The sequence below is a fragment of the Hylobates moloch genome, unplaced genomic scaffold (assembly GCF_009828535.3).
Source record: "Hylobates moloch isolate HMO894 unplaced genomic scaffold, HMol_V3 SCAFFOLD_4, whole genome shotgun sequence".
NCBI classification, from domain to species: Eukaryota; Metazoa; Chordata; class Mammalia; order Primates; family Hylobatidae; genus Hylobates; species Hylobates moloch.
Genome location: NW_026652279.1, coordinates 113,005,342 through 113,030,824, shown reverse-complemented (window position 1 = coordinate 113,030,824; position 25,483 = coordinate 113,005,342). Strand labels below are relative to the sequence as shown.

Below are 25,483 nucleotides of genomic sequence, written 5' to 3'. Positions count from 1 at the left end.
CCCAAATAGATTATTTTCTAGTGAATGGTTTATATCTTTTTCGTCACAAAAATGTTCCTTTGATTTCTAGCACAAGGTACAGCAGGATGCAAATGATTCTCAGATAAAATGATGTTGACAGTATTTCCTTAACAATTTATGTAAAACTATGCATAATTTTCATTCTAACTTTTGACATTTTTCTCCATAAATAAAAGTAATGCCTGATGTTTAGTTAAAGTAGATCCACCTTTGCTTGATTTTATTAGTCTTGTTCTATCCTATTTCTTTTTAATACACTGTTTAGACTTGCCAACAACTCTTAACTGAGAATCTCTTTTCCTTCCTAGGCTAAGTAATTGTGAGTGGGGGAGGAAGAACATTAAGAGAAATAATCTAAAGACTTTGTTCAATATTGTCGAAGCCTAAGGATATTTGTGTGTCCTTCTGATGTACTGAGGCTTTGCCGGTACCACACCATCTTTGAATTACCATAAGGTTATGTAGTAGGACTTACTAGGGCAAACATTTGATTTTTGAGAAAGATCAACAGAACAGTATAGAAATCCAGGTGCATTCATTAGAATACTAGGATCACAAGAGGACTACTCTGGTATACTCTAATGACCTGAAAAAACTCTAAAATGACAAGAAAGCTAGGGGACAAAGGGAAAAAAAGGGCAAGATTTATAATTTATTTTACTTTCATGATTTTTCCAAGTATCTTCAGAAGTAGAAACCTATAGCATTTTTAAAAAGTCTGCATTAACTATATATGAGCTGAGAGAATGAGAAGGTAAAAAAACAAGGAGGATAAGTTTCCTTTATACTTATGAAATAGTCCCCTTTCTTAGGATACAAGACAGCAACTGAGAAGCTTCTGAAGCACCATAAAAACAGCTAGAAAGAATGCTAGGGGATAGTGGACAAATGAGCCCTTGTTGCTAAAGAGACACATAAATTATCTGAATCCTGTCAAAAAATACTTTAATACCTGTGTTAGGTTCTCTCAGGAAATAGAAGAATGGCCGATCTGCTTTAAAAATAGGAATCCGAGACCTTTTCAATAACAACAGAGCTGCAGGAAAGAAAGAAAAATCCCATTGCATTTTCTGTGCATTTTTAAGAAAATAACTTGGTTATGAAGTAAGTTATATCCCATAATTTTTTAAGAAATCAAAGCATCCTAATGGCGTTTCATTGTTTACTGTTGTGATGGGGGTGCAGATGGGAAAATTAAAGAGAAAAGATGCCATTTAGCCAATCCTGTCTCCTGTTTTCAACACATTCCATGGAATAAATTCCTTATCGAAGGTAACTTTCAGAATGATTTTTATGGGATGGATATCTCTTCTTCCCCATCATTTTTCAAAAACTTTTTGTTTTCTTTAGTGTTCCTTTTAAAAAAAATGCTATACCACACCTGAACTTGGGGGTTATGGAAAGACTCAGAAGTGTGACGATTCAACTAGGTAAATTTAAGAAAGGTAGATATGGGTGAGCAGTGTGACTGGGTATTCTCTGAACATACCTGTGGCTCCAGATGCCTTGGTGCCTTCCTCCAAAACTTCAATCTTGGCCTTGTGGATTGCTTCAGAAACATAAAAACCATGTTGGCCTAACCACAGAAAATGATAAAAATGTGAGTTGCTCATTAACATTTTTCTAACACATTTAGAACACATTCTTTAAAAATGTACTTACAAAATTTTTAGTATCCAATGCTGCTGTGTAGCTAGGGAAAGAGTGGAAATTTCTGTTTTTGTTTTTACTGGAGTCTCAGGTAGCTGTTTGGAAAATTCTTAAGACTCAATGTGTTACCAAACTTTCAAAACTTCAATTTGTTAAATGTATGTAATCTCTCCCAAAATAATATTCAGAGCACTGCCCCATTTTTTCAGTGGTTCATTTTCAGAAATGATTTCTAGTTAAAACTACAATCCCTCCTTCAGCCAGTATTTCCTAAACTTTAGTGATCATAGGGTATGTGTTAAAATACAGATTCTGTAGCCCAGGAATCATTTTCACCAAGATCATTTCCCTTGAATGCCTTTTTGGACTGCATTTTAAGAGCCACTTTTAAATGATAAAGTCACAGGTTTTTATTACAGGCTTTATTGAGGCACAATTCAGAGTAATATTAATGTGTCTAGTGTTGCATGACTGTATTCTGTATACTTAGGTGTATCAGTTATGCAATTTGCCTCATGGGCTAGAATCTACAAAGCAAATGAGAGGTTAGTATAAATGTTCTATGTGCTAACAGTTTCACAGATTATAAGTTTAGCAAATAGGACTAACTGATAATTTAGAGGAATTGGCTGATTTTTGTAAGCTAATCATTAACCATTTTTAAACAGCTCCAAAGATGAAAGGATACTTGATGACACAGTAAAAAATGAAAGATTTAGAACCAGAAGAAACTTAGGAAATCATTCAGTCCAATCCTTTCATTTTAGAGTGAGCTGTTAACTCACCTGAGATCACGCATCTGAAAAGCAGAGTTGAGAATATTCTGATTGAAAGCCCACTCCTATCCCACCCCTCCACTCCACTCAAACACTGCCACCTTTCAGAAAGTGTATGCTAGTCAACTCCAACATGCCCCTGGGAGGTATCTGTGGCATGAATGTTAAAATGATAAGTTTGATGAACACATACTGTGTGAGGGAGGTTTGTTTCATCTTAGACTAACGCTTAAATTGGTTTGTGTTTGTCACGCACATAAAGGAGATAGCCCATGAATGCCATGAGAGAATAAAACCAGACCAAAATAAAGAATATGAGGCATTCCATCCATCTTGTAAGTAAGGTGTGCACAGGATGTTGGGAGTTGGCTATATTCACTGTAAGGAACAGTTATTTTCCAGCATCAGTGAAGGGGACAGGAAGGGCCAGAGGAAGTAAAAATCAATAGAAACATTCACTAGTGTCACTTGTCCTAAAATCAGCAAAGAATTTGATTTATTTTAGCCGTTGGTCTTTTTCTGTAGGGTCTTTAAGAAACAAATTTCACTATCAATAATTAGCCCCTCTTACTAGCTAATTACTAAGCAAACTGAAATGCAGTGCCAAAGTTACAAAGAGAGCTTTAGGGTTAAAGAATGGTTATTTGACAGTCATGAGAGGCTTTTACTAATCTCCGTGACTTCATTACTATATAGGATGGTGTCTGAACATTTTAAATGAATGTTGGTGAAATAAGCAGAGATTCACTATGAAGCCCCTTATCAGCTAAAATACAGTAAATGTGTCTGTGTTAGTCTAGGCACCGTGGCAGTGTGAGAAATGGGACCAGTTGATGTGGATGAGTCTGGTTAGATGGGCCAGGCTATTTCAGTATTTTGAAACTGCAACTGAAGAGTTTCATTTAAACAGTTTCTCTCCATTGGACTATAGGAGTGGTCCAATAATTGACATTTATATGTTTGCACAGCCATAAACCAAGGTCCATAGCCTATGTCATGCCCCAGCATCAGCATCAGCATCTTTTAAATTTTATCTCTGGTAAGAGTTGACATTTCAAAAGACCAACATGTGATAAAAATAAGAATTTGGGAGTCAGCTATGGTTTCGCATTTTTCCTCCTGCTTGATCTTGTATTACAGATTCCTATTATTTTTTATTGAGTAGCTATTGAAATATTACACAACTAATGAAATGAACCTAGAAGAAGTCAAGCACAAAGGGATTCTCCTGGTCTTTTTCTACTCCCCTGAAGTGTTGACAGCTGCTTAGTGCCATTGAGGGACATACACCCTATTTTCCCAAAAGTTGTTCTCAAGATTGTTTATAGGTGGCATTCTGTAAAAGGGTTCCATGATTATATATATGTGGGAGATGCTAAACAGTTTTGCACTTTTGTTTTCAGTAGGGGACTTCTTAGAGCTGCTTATCTGCTAACTTTTATAGTGAATCTCTACAGGACAATTATAATACATAGCATTTAACCATAGAACCACCCACACCATTCTCTGTCCCAGATTTACAGGATTAGCATTTTGGGAACATACTTTGGGAAACTGTAGCCCACCATAAACCCGCTTGCTCCTACAATGCAACATTCTATATACAAAGCAAAGGGGTGATACTCTTCCTACCCTCCCTCCTGGCATCCTCTCCACTCTTCTTCCATAATATCTTCTATGGATTTTTACCTTCCTTTTTAGACTATTAGCTCCTAGAAGCGTAAATGATGTCTTAATCATTTTAAATATTTCTTTGCCCAACTTACATTTAAAATACTTGGTGCATAAATGTGTTTAGTAAATGCTGGATGAATTAATAATAGACACCCCTTACCACTATACGAATGGCCTTAATGTTCTTTAACCTTGTTAAACTTGTAAGGAAATGCTGATTGGTGTTTGTAGAACCAGAAAGGCATGGCATAGAATAGGTCATCTGCAAGTCTCAGCCAAATGATTGTTTCAGTGCTTTGTTGGTGGACACCATTATTCTTTGTGTATGGCTGGTCATACTCAAAGGTTTAAAAGTCTTCAAAACATGACGTTGTATAAACATTGTGTCCCTACATTTCATCCTCAGCTTCTGATAAATCAGGATAAACATATCATTTGCTGTTTCTTTTGTCTTTACAATTATTATTTGCTGTAGGCAGAGTTAGTGGCTTTTCAAATGTTATCGCCAGAACTTGCTTCTAGTTTATCTTTTTCATCTTGTCACTTAGTTGCTAACAGTGTTGGGGAGAGGGGAAGAGAGAGAGAGACACGTAGCACCCAGCCCAGGAGAGAGAGAGAGAGGAGAGAGTGCTAAGAAGAATCTAAAATGGCCTTTGAAATTAGGCTATGGTTAGTTGCTTTCTCCATTTGTCTCCTCTAGCCCACTCTGCACCTCTTTCTATTGCAATTCTGACCAGACATCTGGTGTGGCATAAGTTAACTTACATAACTTCCATACTCAACCAAACAACTCTGGTTTGTTCATTTAAGTCATAGTAACAGAGAACTTGTACTTCTTACCGAGCAGAGATTGGAAACTACCAAGCCAAGAACAAGACAGTTTCTTCAGAGTTTCAAGTTTGTGCACAAGGAGTATTTTGTGGACTAGGAGGCGTGGGTCTGTATCAAAGCCTGCTGATCCTAAAGCCAGTGGGATTGCTTAAGAAGAGTATCTTTAGCTGGCATCTTCACTGTGAGTGAAACTGGAATTACTCTTAAAAGCTGCATAACATCTATTATCAAGGATACTGGGCGGAAACTACACTCTGGTTTCAGTTAGGCCTTGAAATAATATTGAATGAGTCCTTAAGGCAGCAAAAAAATATTTGATGCCAAGAAGGAAGAGATGAGTGACTTGTAAATGGGGAAAGAGAACTTGAGTAAAATGATTCTGGGCTTTGGGACTGAAAAGCCAAATGTTTGATGTGGTTGTTGGAGTTCCGTCAATAGTACAAAACTGCTTGGTAATCCCTTGTAAACTGGAAGAAGAGAGGAGAGGCCAGCATTTTCTGATCACTTACTCTCTGGCAAGGTCTCTGCTGATGTCATACTATAAGTAAATGATTTTGTTTCTACAATTAAGATGTGTGGTGAGTGGTAGTTACCCCCATTTTAGGAATGAGGAAACTATTTCTTGGAGAGATTTGGTGGCCCTGTCTCTAGGATATTAAGTTGAAAGCCCATTTGGCAGAGAAGTGGTTAGTCTCTTGATTATGTTTAAAGAAGGACATTAAGAAGCAATAATTTGGTTGGCAATCTTTTTCTACGAAGGGCCAGATATTAAATATTTTAGCCACTGCAGGCCATATGGTGTCTGTCTCAACTACTCAATTTTGCTGCTGTAACAGGAAAGCAGCCATAGATGATTTATGAATGAATGAGAGTGGCTATGTTTTAATTAAATTTTACAAAAGCAGGTGGTAGGCCATTGTTTGCTGACCCTTGCTTTAGAGGAACAAAACTTCATGAGAGAAAATTACCAGACTGGCATGTTTTGTCAGTAGGAAATATGAATGCAAGCTTCACGCTTGGCACATGGTAATTGCTTCATAATTATTAAATAAGCCAGATCTGCCTGCCTACCTTTCTGCTGGTTTGAGCAAATATAAGTAGATTTGAATAGCATTAAAAAAAAAAAGAGGTTTGGTATCAAAAAAGGTACTTTCAAAACTAGGTTATTTATTAGATCTTGCCAGAGGAGTTTGTGGACCTTGGAAGCCTTTACCAATAGGGGAGCTACATGATGTGTGTTAAGATCAGTCCTGTTTTGAGGACACAGGGTTGATGGTACATTAGGATGTACTTTTAGGACATAAAAGGGAGAGCTTTAGGAGTTATGAAGGGACAGTAAGCCCTAGTGATTCATTAAATACAGTGATGCAGAAGAAAATATAGTTTTTAACTTTGATTATCAAAATCACAAACAACAACAGGGATGCCATGGCTGAGCTCTGGAGTCGCAAGAAGACACTGGTTAGATTTTGCACATTATCAAACGGAATTCTCTTAAGTTCTTCCTTGCTCTTTCCTTGCCCTCTGATCTTTTCACTTCAGTGTTCCTCCTTTGCCTGAAATGTCAGATTATGCCTGTGTCAGTAAGGAAAGTTTCTGTTTGAGTCATTTGACCAAGTCAACAATATTTACTTGGTATTCAACTGTGTGCCAAGCATCGTTGTGGACACTATACCCAAACTTGACTATTGCTTTGCCTATCTCTTTGCGTGTTCAGGCAATGAGTACAGGGCTGGTAGATTTTAAACTCTCTAGAATAGATTCTCACTCCTGTGTTTTATTTGATAAGTAACTGGCAATCTGGTCACATCTAAAGCCCAAACCAAGACTTCTCTTGTGGATCAAAATCTCAATTTTCCTGTGATTGCTTAAGAAGGAAGATTCTGAGCCAAGATTTAGAAAAGTCCATATTATGGTGTTCTAGAATTCAAAATAGTGATTTTCAAGCTCTTCAGGTAAGGGAAATGTCAAGGCCAATGGAAATACCAGCTACAATATCATCTTTGCACAGATAATTTACTATCCAGAGTAGAAACAAACCTGAGCCTTTGAGTTGGCGATAGTTTAGCCAATGGTGTCTTGAGAGGATTGTAGAACATAGGTTCTGGCATTCACTCCCTGTTTATATTTGATATAAATTTCCTATAATATCATAAGCAAACAGCACCTATTGATTGGTAGTAGCAATTCAACTTTGTGCAAAGAAATTCAATGTGGTTGGTGGAAAGAACATTTTAAGGCAAGGTTGTAAGAGTATGGGTAATTTGAAGAAAGGAAATTGGACAGATGAGGGAAGACTTCAAGACTAGCTTATTAGAAGAGGACAGAGAAGGTATAGGGAAGGAGGGAGGAAAAGGGTGTAGAAACAAAGGGTGACTGTGAAGCTGACGGGACAGCAGGAGGTCATAAAGAAGAATCTATTGCTGCACTCCTAGTCATGACGGTTAGAGGGAGGGACCGTTTACTGTGTACTGTGGACAGTAACCCCATGGTGAAGGTCGTTTCTGAAAACCATGATTAAGGCCTAAAGAAACATCCCTTCCTCACAAGATCTAACCCAAATTTGACTGTTATTAGAAGCAACACATTCTTATATAAAACAGAGCACCTTTCTTATTCTTTTACATATTGTTGACTCTGATTGTTTACCACTGAAGGCTCTGTGGAAATGAGAATCCCTTAATCAAAGTATGATAAAACTGCCCCAACCACAAGGCTAGAAAGTTTGGAAGAAAAACCGTTTTTACCTGAAATTCCTTTCAAGTTAGCTTTGAGTGGATCAAAAAGATCGGTGACTCCCCAAGAATTTAAAATGCTTTTTAAGTTGAATTGATTTTGGATCCTAAACCTAAAAGGCAAAAACAAACCATCAACTTTCAAAATTCTCCCTCGATATATTTTCATACACACCACATGAAGTCCAAAGTCCCTAACTTGGAAGTCAGGCTGGCTCCACCAGATTTATTTCCAGCTTCATCTTCCATGGCGCCTTCCCATAAGCCCTAATCTGACCACACAGGGCTCTTCCCCACCTCTGTACTCTTGTTCCTGCTGTTCATTCTAAGTCTTCCCATTGACTTTGATTGTCTTTTAGTTATTATCCATTTTTCAGTTGTTACCTCCTCTTTTTCAGCTATTTTGTGACCTTTGGTTCTTAAAGCCCCATTAACACTTTGTTCTGCTCTTATGATATATAGAACATTCTGCTTCCTATTAGTGTCATTTATATTATTGTAAACTACCTGAGAAGAGTGGCTATCCCAATTCATTTTTTAAACACTTGTTTGTTTTTTGAGATGGGGTCTCCCTATGTTGCCCAGGCTGGACTCGAACTTCTGGCCTCAAGTGATCCACCTGCCTTAGCTTCCAGAGTAGCTGGGACTACAGGTGTGCCCCACTGTGCCAGGCTCCAATTCATTTTTATTTCTTAATAAAAATTAATATTTAATGAGTGCTTACATTATGCTAGATACTATAAGCTTTATGTGGATTATCTCATTTCATCTTCATATAACTATGTTATTATTATCCTCATTTTACAGATGGGAAAATCAAGACTTAAAGAGTTTAAGAAACTTGCCCAAGATGACATAATGAGTATGTGATGGACCTCGATTCAAATCAAGCCTGTGTGTGTGCAGAGCCCATGCTCTAATCACCTACATTTTGCTACCTCCCATCTCGTGTGGCATCTCACATATAGTAGGTGCAGAAAAGAGGCTGTTGACTAATTGCCTTATTGACAACTAATAGAGTATTTTATTTAATAGAGTGTTTATACTGGATAAAATATATTTTCATATTTGCTATGTGCAGTTTATGCCTTTGGAGCACAGTGGGAAAAGAATGGAACTTAAAGCCTTGGTTTTCCTAGTAAACCCTTTGAGCACAAAGAATCAGTACACCAATTTTATATTTCCCCAGGGACAAGGCATTTAAAAATTTACTGTTGAAGGATCCTTTAAAAGGCTGCTGATATTATTTTTCTTTGAAAATAAAAAAGATCAAAATGGAAATTAGATGGTCTTTTTCTATAAATAATACAGAACTTACAGGAGAGTAAAAATATTGAACAAGACCATTTAATATCAAAGGTCTTCATTGCTATACAAGACAGTATGACTCATACTTTAAACAAAAGTATCATACTTTCTCATAAAGGTATGTTTTGAATCTTCAGAATAGTTTCCAAAAAAGAAATACACTTTCTCCAAGTATGCTGATATTTCTCCAAAAAATTTTTGGACTCTCTCTTATGAAATTTTCTTAAGTACTGAAAACACATCCTTTTTGAAACCTCTAAATGCTGAAACAGTGGTTATGAGCATGGACTGGGGAACCCAGTGCCTGAGTTTGAATCCCGGATCAAGTAACTACCTGCAAACTAGTTACTTTACCTCCGTGGGAAGTTACTTTACTTCTTTTTGTCACAGTCCTCATTTGTGAAATGACCATAATTGTAATGTGTGTTTGTAGGGTTGTAAAGATTAAATGAATGAATCCTTGCAAAGTGCTTGGAACAATCCCCAGCACAGCCCATGCACTTATTGTTACCATTGTGATTTTTAAATTATTTTTCAATTATATTGAGAAAGAGTTAATTAAGGGCTATTTGAAACTAAATATGATTATGGTGGGTAATAAAACTGGATAATATAATTTTTCATAAACTAAAAATATCAGTAAAAGTGAGATATGACTATAAAAGATTAGAGTGATTGTCTTGTATGGCTATGAAGGCAGATCCAGAAGAAATGCTACAAAAATAACTTGAGTAAAAAAATACCCTTTACCAATACCAGAAAAGGATAGTACAAGAAAGACAAATTACAGACCAATATACCTTATGAATATAGATGCAAAATCTTCAACAAAATACTAGCAAATTGAATCCAACACCATATAAATCTCCCCATGACAAAGTGGGATTTATCCCAGGAATGCAAAGTGGGTTCAACATATGAAAACCAATTAATATAATATACCATATTAATAGAATAAAGGACAAAGGCCACATCACCATCTCAGTAGATGCAGAAAAAGCATTTGACAAAGTCCAACACCCTTTCATGATTAAAAACAAACAAACATCAAACATACAACAAACTTTGGATAGAAGGTAACTTCCTTAAATTGATGAAGGGCAGCTACAAAAACCCCACAGCTAATATCACACTTTACAGTAAAAGACTGAAAGCTTTCCCCCTAAGATCAGGAACAAGACAAGAATGTCCACTCTGACCCCTTCTATTTCACATGGTACTGGAGGGTGAGTAGGACAATTACATGAGAAAAAGAAATAGAAGGCATCCAGGTTAGAAATAAAGAAGTAAATCTATCTCTATTCACAGATGACTTGGTCCTATACATAGAAAACCCTAAAGAATCCACACACACACAAAAAACCTATTAGAGCTAATAAATGAGTTCAGTAAGGTGCAGCATACAAGATTAAGATACAAAAATCAATTGTGTTTGTATACACTATAGAACAATCTGAAAATGAGTAAAAATTAAAAGGAGTAAAATACTTAGAATAAATTTAATAAAAGAAGTGCAAGACTTGCATACTGAAAACCACAAAACATTGTTGAAAGAAACAAAGAAAGACCTAAATGGAAGGAAATATATTCTGAGTTCATGGCCCAGAACACTTAATATTGTCAGAAAGTAATACTCACCAAATTGATCTAAAGATTCAACACAATCCCTGTCTAAATCCCTCCTGCATTTTTGGCAAAAATTGACAAGCTGATTCTAAAATTTATATGAAAATGCAAGGGGTCCAGAATAGCTAAAACAATCTTGAAAAAGAAGAAAGTTGAAGGACTCATACTACAGTAATGAAGGCTGTGTGGTACTGGCAAACATACAAACATCTATGCCTATAGGATAGAATTGAAAGTCCAGAAATATACATTTATGGGCAGTTGATTTTGACAAAGATGCCAAGAAAATTCAGTGGAGGAAAGAAAAATCATTTTAACAAATGATATTGGGACAAAGGGATAGATACACACAAAAGAATGAAGTTGAATCCCTACCTCATAGTATATACAATAATTAACTCAAAATGGATTAAAGACCTAAATGTAAGAGCTAAGCCTATAAAGTTCTTAGAAAAAAACATAAACCTAAATTTGTGTGACCCTCACTAGACAATGGTGTCTATTCAATAGAATAATATGGCATCAAAAGCACAAGAAACAAAAGAAAACATAGATTAATCGAGCTTCATCCAAATTAACAACTTTTGTGCTTCAAAGGACACCGTTGAGAAGTGAAAAGAAAAACCACAGAATGACAGAAAGTATTTACAAATCATATATCTGTTAAGGTACTAGTGTCCAGAATAAAGAACTATTACAACTCAATAATAAAAAGACAACCAATTTAAATATGGGAGAAACCTCTGAAATAGACATTTCTACAAAAAAGACATTTCTCCAAGTACATGAAAAGATGCTCTATACCTCATTAGTCATTAGGGAAATGCAAATGAAGTCCACAATGAGATACTACTTCACACCAACTAGAATGGCTAAAATAAAAAGATGGTCATTAACAAGTGTTGACAAGGATGTGGAGAAACTGGATTCCACACACATTGCTGGTAGGAATGTAAAATGGTGCAGTAACTTGGAAAACAGTCTGGTAGTTCTTCAAAACGTAAAATGGAGGGTTACCACATGACCTAGTAATTGCATTCTTAGGTGTATATCCAAGATAATTGAAAATATATATACACAAAAAAATGTGCACTTGATTGTTTCTGGTGGCCAAGAAGTTAAAACAAGCCAAAATGTGTCTAGGCACTCAAATATCTATAAATTGATGAATAGGTAAACAAAATGTAGTATATCAATACAATGGAATATTATTCAGTCATAAAAAGGAAGATAGTATTGATTCATGCTACTATGAACCTTGAAAATATTATGCAAAGAAGCCAGACACAAAAGGCCACACATTGTATAATTGTACAATATGTAATTGTATAATTTCACTTACATGAAATTCTGGAATAGGCAAATCTATTGAGAGCAAGTAGATCAGAGGTTGCTAGGAGGTGGGAGGGGAGTTGGGAGTGACTGCTAATGGATATGGGGTTTCTTTTTGAGGTGATGAAAAGGTTCTGGAATTAGTAGTGATGGTTGCACAACTTTGTGAACATATTGAAAACCTCTGAAATGTGTACTTTAAAATGGTGAATTTTATGTGAATTATACCTTGATTTTTTAAAAAAGAAACACTCCTAGAAAAGCATAAACCACACACCATGATAATCAGCAGCTCCTGGAAGGAAGGGCAAAACTCATTTTGAATATGTGGGATCTGGTGGATTTTAAGAAGATATATATTATATCTAATATCAAAACATGCTCATGCTCAGCCTTCTATGTTGACCTAATAATCAAATGTTTTATTCATTACATACATATTTGGCATTATTAGTCTTTCTTGTGGGACATCACATGATTGTGGTTATAAATAACCCTTAACACATTCTTGGTTTTCTTGATTATTCCTTTAGTATGCTAAGCATCCCTCATGAAGATTAACAGTCCCTATGCACTTTTTTGTTTATTTATAAATAAAAGGTTACTTTGGAAGCTAGACACCATAATTCATCCAGAATCTACTAGTGCACTGCTTGGTGATGTCTAACCTGAAAGCACATCTCATAGCCACACAATTTTGCACTGCTACCCATAGTGTGCAACATTTTTTTGCTCTTGTTAAATGAAAAATGCCTGCTGACTGTAGAGCAAGTCATACTAAAAGAAGAATGAGTGATTTGAGAGAATGGGAGATAAATTCCTGCCTAAAAGCTGATTTTGTGTCTACCGTGATCCAAAGTTTATATCTAAATCTAGATCTAAAACAGTTTTTACTTTTTCTGTTTTGTTCCCCAAAGGATTTAAAGCTAGCTTAAAAACAAACAAAAAGAAAAACTTGGTTAGTTTTACTTGTGAAGTAACTTCATTTTCCTAAAAACCTCTATCCTTCTTGGACAGCAGTCTTGGTAGTCTTAAGGAGATTTAAAAAAAAAAAAATTATCAGAATGAGGTTAAGTGCTAACTAATAGTTGTGTTACTAAGATTTCTGCCTTGCCTTGCCTTCCCTGCCTGCCAGTGTTTTTCAGGATCACTGCTTGAGGATTTGAGACTTCTAAAAGCAGAATCAGGACGGTGGAGAGTTCTCAGTGGAGCTGGGAATTTCCCTGGGGTCTCTTCCAGGGAAGAGCTGCTCGAGGGTGAGGCCCACCATCTGTCTCTTAAACCCAAAAAGGTTGGGGTAAATTCCCGCACCAGCCTCCTTTTTCTCTCTGCTTTTGACATGGAACACTGCTCTTCCTTCCCTTGCTGAGTTTCTCTCAAATATAATAGGAAGATTAGGGTTGCTTCTGCTCCCTCCCTGAGAGATCTGTTGAAATATCCAGTATTTGGGTTTTGGTTTGGGGTCCAAATATTTAGTTTTGAGAGATACACTTTACCTTAGAGTTAAGTGCACCTTTTGCCCTGGGCTATGCCAGATCTCACTTTAGACCTTGGCCCTTAACTTGCTGGGTCTCTCTTTGTATGTTTTCCTTCTAGTGCATAGATTTATTTTTAACTCCTCGAGGGAGTACTGCCAAGGACTTTGCCTTTGCCTACTGGAAGCCCAGGCAGTGGAGAGAGGCCAAGGCAGCTAGTGGCTGCTGGACAACATTCCTCGCTTAATGCTGGTCAAAAAATGGTTATAAATTTACTCTGATTTCAAATATATCACAGAAGCTCATCATTTAAAGAAGCCCTAAGAGGAATCTTTTTGTAAAGTTATGAGCTTTGCTAATAGATTTTGTTTTGAAAAAGCAAAATAGAATGCCACCACTTCACTTTTTGATTTGTATTTGTACCTATTGGATCTTCTTAAAGGAGAGTTCACCTCCATTTAGAAAAAATGAGAACCTTCTGCATAGAGACTTAAAATGTCAAAATTTTATGCCTTAATTTGGCTTCTGATCAGAATTTTATCTGTACTTGCTCAATTACATAAGTCATCTTATCTCTTTGGTTTTGGAAAAATGACAGTTGTATACTCTTAGGATGGGATAAGATTTGGGCAACGTTCCTACAAGGGAACCACGAACATTTCCTCTCCAAAAACTGGTTTTAGCCTAGGGCTGGATCCGGGGGTCCTGGGGGGCTCCAGTCCAGCCCAGTGAAGGCAGAATATCTTGTCTTGGAAAGACTCTGGGAAGTTAGTTCATTTCAGTCTGTACCGTGAGCTAGCCAGCAGTGGCTCTGAAATGGACTCAAACTCTAGGGTCACTTCCTCTTGGCCTAACTTCTGGGGGTACACATTAAACAAGTCATCCCAGTGGCTAAGCACAGACCCTAGAGGCAGACCACCTGTGTGCAAATCCACACTCTTCTGACTGCTGGCTGCACAGCACCTGTAAGGGGGACTCAGCTGCTCACCTGGGCAGGAACACATCCATCCTGGCTCTCCTCAGGCTGGTGGTCCAGAGGTGGATGGTGCTGGCTGTGAGGTGTGGCTCGATGTGGCTCACGGGGGTGTCTTTGTCACGGGGCAGCACCAGGAACAGACTCACTGCACTTCCCAGGTAAGGCAGCTCCAGCACCCCCACCTGATGGCCTGCAGTGTCCTGGAACTGACCTGAGGGTACAGTGGATCAGAGGTCAGCTCTGTCCCAGGAGCCAGGAGAATGAACCAGTGTCAGACCCTGAGAGAGGCTGGCTCAGAGGACTGGAAACAATAAAACGGAGCATCCACCTCATCCTCAGGAGGCAGTTTCAGGCCAAAGACTGTTGGGCAATATGGTCATTTTATAAAAATCCTAGACCTATAGTCTTTAAGATGCCCTCACAAGACCAGAGGCAGAGGCTCTGTAGGGCTGGGTATGGGGGGGGATGATGGCACGTGCAGAACCACAGAGTAGTGCCCCGTTATCCTTGGCAGATATGCTCCAAGAACCCCAGTAGAGGCCTGAACCTGTAGATGGTAATGAGCCCCGCATATACTACGTTTTCTCAATCTGATGACTGAGATGGCTACTAAGTGACTAACGGGCATACTGTAGACAGCCTGGAGATACTGGACAAAGGGATGATTCATATCTCAGGTGGAACAGAGAAGGACGTGAGGAGATTTCACCACACTATTCAGAAGGGTGTGCAATTTAAAACTTGAGTTATTTGTGAAATTTTCCATTTAATATTTTCTGATGTGGATAACTGAAACCTCAAAAAGCAAAATCATGGGTAAGGGTACAGGGTACTACTGTACCCGGTCTTAAAGAAGCAGCCAATTCAATCCCAGCCTATTGTGCCTGCCAGGGTGGCAGTTTGGTCCAAACTCTACTAGTGCAGAAGGAAATGTCAAGCATGAAACTGAGTTTCTCTTCCACATCTGTGTCCTCACTGTCCTGTCAGAGCACACTGTCCAACACTCCTCTCTAAAGTCTCCAGGCACTCTAGTCTTTCCTTCCGCCATGCACGCCCAGTCCAGCAGATGGACCCTGTGGAAATACATCCTGATCCCTTAGGAGCAGGGACCTGGCCTCCTCTCTCCTGCCCTCAGGCCCGGGCTTCCTCTCCCTTTAGACAAACCAGCAGGGGCAGAGCTCACCGTAGTTGACCTCGGCCATTTGGTGCATCATGGGGACCTGAAGGACGAGGCCGTGGGCACAGGTGAAAGGCAGGATCTGCGTGTCTGTGGAGGAGAATCTCTTCTGCCAAGTGCCTTGGAAGGACATGGTGCTCACAAGCACAAGCTGAGCAAATGCTGCACTGACTTGCTCCCACGGCCAGCCACCAGGGCCCTCACTGGGGCCCTCACCTGCAAGCAGGAAAGCAAGGGGGCTGTGGGTTAAATGTGCATTGAAACTGAACCGAACCCAGTGCGTGTGCGGATGAGGAGTGCAGAGTTAAAATGTGAAAATGAAGGTCTTTTTGCTTAAGGTGGTCTCTCTCTTCATCTTACAATATCTTTTCAGTCTACTTAAGAATATTTAATTCCCTGTCTCAGCTCCTTGTGCTGTCAGGGACCCAAGGCACCAGGAGCTGCTCTCAACTTTTGGGGACTGTTGAGCGATATGGTCATTTTATAAAAATCCTAGACCTAGAGTCTTTAAGATAACCTCACAGAGCCGGAGTCAGAGACTCTGTAGGGCTGGATATGGGGGCGACAATGACAACCCCTGCTGGGGAATGAGAGTGTGGAGAGGGAAATGGAAAGTGAGAACTCAGAAGTCCTGACACCTGGGTGACCAGTCAGGGGAGGTGGGGGCAGTGAGGCATCTCTGGAGTTGGGTTTGTAGCATATTTATTAAAATCTGTTAATTGCAAATTGATATGTGTTTATAACCAGCTGTTGCTGAAGACCCTGCTTTTTATTCTTTTCTGAACAGGTTGGGATTCTGCTCCTGGTTCTGTTTGGGGCCATTTCCTAGGAATTATTAGACATTTCCTCCCCAGGCAGACTCTTGGAAGGAGTATGTGCTGTGATGGGAGATCCTGCACATTGTCGCCCCCAGTCCCCACCCTGCCCCACTGCTGAGCTGAATCTCTCACTGAGCCTTTGCTTAGACAACAATATTCAAGGTATGGTCTTTGGAGGGCTGCAGTTAAAATTTCATGCAGTGTCAGAAAGAGGAGCAGGCAGACTACCCCTATGGGGATAGTTTTTGTCCCAGCTGTTTATTTGTTTAATACGCACACACTTTGTGCTAGGCTCTGTTCTAAGTGCTTTAGCAAATCCTCACTGACTCCTCCTAACAGTTCTATTGTTATTCCCTATTTCACAGGTGAGGGAACTGAGGCTCAGAGAAGTTGGGTAAAGACACATACTTATGAGGGGTGAAGCCACCATCCACCCAATTAGCCAATGCAATGTGGATTGCATTGAAATAGAACCCCAGCGCCTCCATGGAAAGCTTGGATTTGAACCCAAGCAGCCTGGCTCTGGACTCTGTGCTCTGAGCAACTGAGCCAACTGCCCCTTTTTCTTAGAGGACAATCACCATGCATTGGGAGCTGCTTCTCTGGCCTTACGCCCTGGCAGCACAAGGATGTGAGCAGGGAATTAAACATATTTAAGTAAATTGAAAAGACATGGTAAAATATAAGAGCACGAGAGAGAACTTTATCGCAAAAGATGTTAATTTTTGCATTTAATTCTGCCACCCTTGTCCACACACTCACCGTTTTCCACTCAGTCATAGTATACATATTACTTCCTATTCTGCTTTTTTTTTTTTGAGATGAAATCTTGCTGTTGCCCAGGCTGGAGTGCAGTGACGCAGTCTCGGCTCACTGCAACCTCTGCCTCCCGGGTTCAAGCGATTCTCCTGCCTCAGCCTCCCCGAGTAGCTGGGATTACAGGCACATGCCACCATGCCTGGCTGATTTTTTGTATTTTTAGTAGAGACGGGTTTCACCATGTTGGCCAGGCTAGTTCAAACTCCTGACCTCGTGATCTGCCCGCCTTGGCCTCCCAATCCTATTTTGCTTTTTAACTAACACTGGGTCTTGAATGTTCTCCACATTGCTGTGAAACTTTTGAAATGATCAAGGATGCTGGAGCCAGACCACCTGGGTTAGAATCCTGGCCTGTGGACCCTAGGCAGGAGGGTGAGCCTTCTGTGCCTCAGTTTCTGCATTTATGGAATGGGTAGAGTAATAGCGCCTACCCCTTAGGATTATTGTGACGGTAAACTGAGATAATCAACTTGGAGCAGTGCTAACTAAATAAACACTCAGTAAGCGTTCATGATTTTAATTATCTTTTGTAATAATTACAACTGCATAACATGCAGGTGCTGTGCTACATTGATTCACACCTCATTGCCGGGCAGCGAGGCTGTTTGTAAGTCTCTTTCTTCAATAACACTGAGCTAAACATCTTATTGTGTGTAACTTTTTCTTAAATTATTTCCTTAACCTAAATTCCCAGGAAACCACTTTTTTTGGCTCCCGTTGCATTTTGCTATCACAGGTGGTTTATTATAGATGAGAGCAGAGCTCCGTGGGGGGACAGTTGCATGGGAGAAAGCCTGTGGGGTCCTCCGAGGTGGGAGGCTCTGAAGAGTACACTTCTGTGTTCTTGTGGGCTCTCATGGCTCGTGTGTGTTTGTGTGCCCATGTGTATATTTGTGTGGGGGAGGGTCAGAGCAGGAAGAGAGGCAGAAAGGGACTCAGTGTCCCCTTGTCATTGAAGGGTAGGATCTCGTAAGAGGACAAACTTCTGCTGTAATTGAAGGTGGCCTGAGCACCATGGCCTCTGACAAGTGATGGGTGAGACTCTGTCTCTGCAGCCCTCTGCCTTAGCCTTGTTGAAATGGACAGTTTTCTTTTACCTGCAGTCTGTCTGGAGGCCCCTTCGCTAGTCTGGATGGCGGTGCTATTGGGCTCACTGAGGTCGGCTGGTTCCAGACTGCTGTTAGCCCACCAGGAGACCTGCTCCACAAAGCAGGGGGACAGTGGCGTTCCCACTTGCACAAAAAGGCTGCAGGCCAGCTCCATCTCGGCACCTTGGCTGGAGGTGGGTAGTGTGGCATAAACAGCATGCAAGAAATCTTTCACCCTTTGGTCTGTGAAAAACAAGTTGGGATAAGTTGACAATGGTGAGTGTGAGTAAGGAGTTAGCACAACCTCCAGCACACATTGCATTGAGATGGAACGCCAGCAACTCCACTCTTGCTCATAAGGTTCATCTACCATACAAAGCCAGTTTGAAAAAGTCATAGCTAATGTGCTCAGGAATCAGCCTGGATCCACCAATTAACAGTTGGGAAGAAACCATGCTAGATCTGAAAGAAATCAGGCTGCAATGAAGTCAAATAGAAAAACACTACCAACATCATGTAGATGAATAGAGGTTATTCTTCCTTAATTTTCTGCTTTAGGAAGGTTGATGTGTGCTGGAGTAGAGATTCTAGGGCTGGGAAAACAGCAGGTCCAAGGTGCAGGGTGACGGGGTTTCAAACACAACATCAGGAGATCTATGTGCAATGTCACAGTGACAATGATGGGAGGTGGCCAGGATGTTGTGCTGTCAATATGTCTTGTACCGAGGTTTAAATCCATTCCCACAACTGCGTTTCATGAGCCTGAGTAACATTTGGATTCAGCCTTGTCTAGAACTATGCTTTCAATTTGAGAAATACAGAGGAAAGGTAAGAACTCCTCCCATCCCCCCTTTCCCTAAGACCCAGCAGACAGCTTGTGTTATTAATGTCAGTGAAAGGCTGCAAGAATGTCAAGGAAGTAATAAGCATTTGAGAGAGTTGATAGCTTCCACCTTCGTGGATGACAGCTGGACTTCTATTTATTTACTGTTTATACAGGAGATTGCTTCCTTCTTTCCATGATCAATAGTGGATTTTGTTTTCATGCTATTATTCACAAGCTGCAGCTTCTGTCCTCCCCCAGGCATCCCATAGCTGGAACAAGGGCTCTTGCCCACTGGTGAGTCTAGACACAGTTGCGTACCCCAAGCTTCTCATTCCTGATACATGAAAGCTGAGTGTTTCCAGAAGTGAAGCCCCCTTGCTTAGGCTGCCTCTATTCCCTTTTGGGCACAGCCCTGCAGTTATCTACAAACCCTCCCTGTAAGACAAAATGCTGGGTATCTTTTCCTCCACTACCTGGCTCCAGCTGGTTTTCACTGGGATGAAACTCTCACTCACTTGGGGTCTGTCCCCTCTGACACCCTTCATGTTGCAGAAGCCAAGCCAGGAGGCAGCAGCAGACCCCCGAGTTTCCTGGCTAATGTTCTCTGGAGGCACAGGAACCCAGAGTCCACCCTAGCCAGGGCTCCCAGCCACAAGGCTGCAGAGGACAATAGTAGGCAGACATCACTTGTCCACAATATGTTCACTACCAAAGCTGCTTCCGAGAATCCACAATTGCAAAAGACTGACTCAGAATCTTGATCTCATGAATCAGCCTAACTTAAGTGCTTGCATTTGAGTGTAGTAAGAAAAAAATGGGTAAAAACATACTTAAAATCAGATTTTACTCTATCCAGGAAGGTCACATGTATTTCTGAGATCACATTCCTAGGAATGTTGACTGTCTGCAGAGAAGAATTGAAACACTTCCCTTGTCCATAGTGTGGTGTAACCTGAGGAATGGTCACAGAGCTCTCCTCTCCATCTTTCCACCCTCTCTGGGCCAGGGGACCCGCATTCTTTTAGTCAGAAACATTAAAATAGCAGAGTAAGTTGGCTTGAAGTGAATTTTTGTGTGAAATCTTTTCTCTGCCCTAGCCTGGTTTGTCTATGCACATTTGCACACAGGAAGAACATTTTTAGACCTGCCAGAATATGCAATGACAGGGTAAAAAATGCCAGAGGTTGACTGTGTTCATAGACATTGTGCTAAACACTCAACACTCCTGATCACACCGAATGCTTTCGACAGTCCTGTGAATTGAGGGCTATTATTATCCCCATTTTATATATGAGCGAGCAGAGGCCCAGACAGATTAATAAAGGTGCTCAGTGTCACCCAGGTGTAGGTGGTGGGGCTTTACTGCCCTGCCCACCCACAGGGTGAAGAATGGGTGGGCTGGGACGACCCTGCCTAGGACAGCTTCATTCCACTTTGAATGAACATGAGGCCGCAGAGCTCATAGCCTCTTTTTTTTTTTTTTTTTTTTGTTCTATCTTTGCTGAATTCCTAGATCCTAGTCTAGGAAGAAAAATGTTATGTGCGTGAGTGTCTGTTTTAGCTGGAGCTGGTAGATTGGTTCTGAGGCCGGGCATTGAGCTGAGGCACTGAGCATAAGCAGAGGGGAAGCTGACCCAGCATTCGAAAGACTCATGCTGCTGCCGGCAGAGCTGCTCTAAAATACATAATCCACAGAAATAAGCTGGCAGATCTGGCACTGGCTAGAAGTCACAGATTTATAAAAGCAGGTTGGTCAAAAGCATGGGCTCTGAAACCAGGCAGCCTGGGCTTGAGTCCCAACTCTGTCACTTATTGGCTCTGTGAACTTGAGCAAGTTGCTTCAATTCTCCATGCCTATTTGCTCATTTCTAAAATTGGGATGATAATAAAATTATCATCCTCAACAGAGCTGTTGTGACAATTAATTCAATTAATGTTTGTAAGTGCCTCCAGCACTGCCTGGCACCTAGGAAAGCACTATGCTAGGGTGTGTCAAATGAAACTGAAACATTGCCATGAAACCTATTAGGTTAGAAGGGAACCTTAAAATTCAAGGGTCACCACCATCCCAAAGTCTGAATGCCTTCTGTCACAGACCTGTCCAGTGATCACTCTTCCCCATGTGCATGCCATAGGGAGCTGAGCTCCCTATCTCCCAGGTAGCCTGAGCAGCAGGGTGAGCTGGAGAGAGTGTGAGTATGAGCAGCAGGGTGAGCTGGAGAGAGTGAGTGTGAGTGTGAGCAGGAGGGTGAGCTGGAGACAGTGTGAGTGTGAGCAGGAGGGTGAGCTGGAGAGAGTGTGTGAGCAGCAGGGTGAGCTGGAGAGAGTGAGTGTGAGTGTGAGCTGGAGAGAGTGAGTGTGAGTGTGAGCAGAAGGGCGAGCTGGAGAGAGTGAGTGTGAGTGTGAGCAGCAGGGTGAGCTGGAGAGTGAGTGTGAGCAGCAGGGTAAACTGGAGAGAATGAGTGTGAGCAGCAGGGTGAGCTGGAGAGAGTGAGTGTGAGCAGCAGGGTGGGCTGGAGAGAGTGAGTGTGAGTATGAGCAGCAGGGTGAGCTGGAGAGAGAGCGTGAGTGAGCAGCAGGGTGAGCTGGAGAGAGAGCGTGAGTGTGAGCAGCAGGGTGAGCTGGAGAGAGTGAGCGTGAGTGTGAGCAGGAGGGTGAGCTGGAGAGTGAGTGTGAGCAGGGGTGTGAGCTGCAGAGAGTGAGCGTGAGTGTGAGCAGGAGGGTGAGCTGGAGAGAGCGAGTGTGAGTGTGAGCAGGAGGGTAAGTGAGTGTGCACGTGGGCAGGCCTCTTACCATGGACAGTGTACCCCAGGGCATCTGCCAGCTGCTGGCCAGTGCTCCCTTCTGCTCCAAACTGCAGGATCTCCAGGGGGAGGGACACACCAGCAGGAGAGATGACGAAGTTCGTCTCGTTTCTACACGTGGCCACGCTCTGGTAGAGGCGAAGTGCAAACTCAGTCTTCAGCAATGTCATTCCTTCACGGAGGTGGCCATTTGCTCGGAGGAAGCAAGAGTGAAGGAGAAAGAGGGTTATCAGGAAAGGCGACATGAAGGCTGGGAGGGTTCCTGCAATTCAGAAGGAAGAGATGCAGGGTAGGCTGGAAGCTGGTGATGAAAGAGGGCCATATCCCACAGAGGACTGGGACCCCCAGCTCTGTTTTTAGGGGCTGGGGACGGCTGAGGGAGACATGCATTGAGCTGTCTTGGTTACCCACCCTGAGGCCCACCTGTCTGGGCTGCAGAGCTGCACCCTCTTGTTTCAGCATTAGAAATACTCACTGTGGTCCTTTGGCAGCCAAACTGCAGGTCTGAAGATCTGCTTCGGCCACTTACTGGATGTGTGACTTTGGCAAAGCTCTGGTCAGATCAGAAGCAAAGCATTATGTTGGGAAAAGAAATATAAGAGGTAATCCTACTCATTGTTCTTGGTATTTAGCCAGCTTATAGCTGTGCCGTGTCTATCAGGAATAATAATAAATAATTATCTACTATGTTAAAAGGGACTTTGTACATTTGCAGTTAATAATCCCAACAATCTCACTAGTATCTGCTATTATATTTCATCTATAAAGAGGATGATTGAACCTTTGAGGCCCAGTGACTCATTTATATGGGAAAAGAAACAGTGCTGTGAGTCAAATCCTGGTCTTCTATGAGTGGTATATAAAATTTTGAGAATACCTATGTGCATTAAAATATTGATACATGAACTAATTGTACCTTGAATATCAGAATTCTTGTGATGCAAATTAGTCTCTAAAAAAGAATATTTTCACAAAGATAGTTCCTACCACAGAAATGTACTCTTCCAAGGAAGAGAGATCTTTAACCAGAAAATAATGCAAGAAGAGAAAGGCAACGCAAAAAAATGTTTTCAATGACCATGCCACACATCCAGCCAGCAGCAGTTTTTGTTAAGTTGCCTGACTGTACATACCAGACTGATGTAAGAGGAGGTCCAGAGTCACTTCCTGGACTCACCAGTGAGCAGCTCACCCTGCTGCTCACACTCACACTCTCTCTCTCCAACTCACCCTCCTGTAGAAGTTTGCAAGCAAGCCCACTAAGCATGATGGTGCCTATTTTAGGTAAAGGTCCAAGATAGAAAACATCTTCTCTTTTTTCCAACCCTTCCTCCCTACAGCCAAGTACAAATGCAGTGCTTGGATGACCTTGGTACATAGGGCTCTCTCTCTCTCTCTCTTTCTTTCTATGTGTGTGTGTGTGTCCCAGCCCAGGATCATTTGCAAAACTCCACCTCCCACAAGAACACTCTCAGCAATCAGACCTTGATGTCCCTGGGCTCCCCATGAACAAATCCCTGTCATGGCTCACCTCGAATGAGCCACTTACTCACGGACTTTTGTATCACTGTTGCACGTTTCCTTGCTCGACTCTGTTCTTGTGGGTCTCCAGCATTCATGTGCTCCCCTTTTAAAAAAGTGGAGCAGAATCTGCTTTGAATCACAAGACAGCGCAGAGAGGAAGCTGGCGATTGCCGTCTCTGCCGGCGATGTCTCTACCACTCGGTCCAAATTCCTGGAGCCTGGAGGTCCTGCAGGGAGCCAGGAGAAGCAGCCCAGCCCAGGGCAGCAAAGCCCAGATCGGGAACAGAGCAGGGCTGTGGGGGGAGAGCCAGCCACACCCGTCAAGCCTTCTTAGGCTTGTGACCTGGTTGTACCAGCAAGGAACCCCTCATCCAGCCCTTTGTCACATTGAGGAATTCCACTGATAACTTTGCTTGTTGGGCTTTTGCTGGGTACCAGGTACCTAATGCTTCCCCCCTCCTCCTGTGAAGAAAACAATAAATCAGTCATTGGGCATGATTTAAACTTTCAGCAAATGAAAAAAAATTCTGCAAAAGAGAAAACGACGCAAGATATGGCACGATCAGTTCGGAGCAGGGTGACTCGCCTCATTTATTATTAATCAAAGTGAATGCACTAATTTATATATGCAACTTGAGTTATTAATAATCTGGTTCTTCTCAGATACAACAGTTTGTAAGTCCAATGACTAATTTGAGAAAGAGACCATGTTGTCAATGAGTAGACACATATTTTTGAAAAATATGAGCAGGTTCTGTCAAAAGTCTGTCCTTGTGATCAATTCAGAATTACATACATTTCTATTAAGGACTTAGGCCTTGTATTAAGTTCAAAATAGATGGTAGCTTATATGTGGTTACAGATTAAAGAAGAACTGAATGCAATTCTTAATAATTATCTCTCAGGCATCTGTAAGTGTTAATATTTGAAAATCAATGGACTGTTTTCACTTGACAACTACCCATACACCTGTAATCAGTGGGTAATTCACTTTAAAGAGTTTTATTGCTGACACCCAAACCTGGGATTGTTTACAGGTCTTAGGATAGTTACAGTTCTGTAATTGCATCACATAAAATGTCCCCAAATCTTTACTTTAGATTCAATGCAATTGTGAATGGACAGGGTATTCTCTAAGCCATAGTATGAAAGGAGAATAAACAGGTTTAACTTATTCTATAGCACCCAGAGAGGGCATATCATTCATCCATCTGTCCATCCGTCCATCCATCAATCCATCTGTCCATTCGTCTGTCCATCCATCCATCTGTCCGTGCATCCATCCATCCATCCATCCATCCATCCATCCATCCATCCATCCACCTATCCATCCATCCAACAAATATCTCTTGATCACCTGCTTGGTCACAAATCACTGTGCTGCTAGGTTCTGGGCATATGGCAGTGAACCAGTAACCTGGGCTCAGCTTCTGTGGGACTTAGAGTTTTGCTCACTGCCTGCGTATTTTAGATGTTGATGGTGATGGAGCGGCAGTAACTTGTGAGGACTGCCTTGTCACATTGTGAGCTCCCTGTAGCAGGAATTCCAGGGGAAACAGCTGATTCACTATTTGCCAGTGGTAGCAGTGGAGAGAAGCTTATAAAAAGATTTCCCAAATTAAAAAAAGGTTGTTTGTGTAACTTCTACAAACATTTATTTCTAACTCTATGAATATACCATTCTAACTTGCTTTTAAGAAGCATCCTTTGGGAAAAATGCTAGGGAAATTTTACATATAGAAATTAACATTTTCTATATAGGCTAAACATTTCAAAGTGTGAATGAATGAAAGATGAACTGCAAGTGATTTTTCTTCTGTGTACTCAGCCTTGAACCTGGGTAAGTCACTGTGGCCTCTGACCATTTAAGCAGAGATTACCATGTTTATTTCTATCTTGCTGGGATGGATGTTCATTATACTGCTAAGTGAGGCTCCATTCTTGGAGATGTTTATTTGTAATTTTAACAACATATATAGGGAACATTATTGAGCACTTACTGTGTTCCAGCTACTCTATTAGA

The 25,483-nt window shown here is 41.1% G+C and overlaps 2 protein-coding genes across 3 annotated transcripts in view; one reads left to right on the top strand and one right to left on the bottom strand.

Annotated features, from left to right (window-relative positions):
- The window catches only part of INTS6 (integrator complex subunit 6), a 104,068-nt gene extending 90,427 nt beyond the window's left edge, over positions 1 to 13,641 (top strand). Inside the window, exons 19-20 of one of the 2 annotated variants that reach the window (XR_004247759.2) lie at positions 8,495 to 8,654; positions 13,089 to 13,641. The gene's annotated coding sequence lies outside the window, so the exon portion shown is untranslated. Of the gene's footprint in view, positions 1 to 8,494; positions 9,006 to 13,088 lie in introns of those variants that run through there. The other variant, XM_032150928.3, reaches the window with a different exon arrangement.
- Positions 830 to 23,309, bottom strand: SERPINE3 (serpin family E member 3). The gene is given in 8 exon segments (XM_032150931.2): positions 830 to 935; positions 937 to 1,057; positions 1,511 to 1,597; positions 7,700 to 7,800; positions 14,417 to 14,615; positions 15,588 to 15,797; positions 18,316 to 18,549; positions 21,926 to 23,309. Coding segments are annotated over 8 exon segments (1,314 nt in total). The 5' UTR covers positions 22,182 to 23,309.
- Positions 23,310 to 25,483: the final 2,174 nt, after the last annotated feature.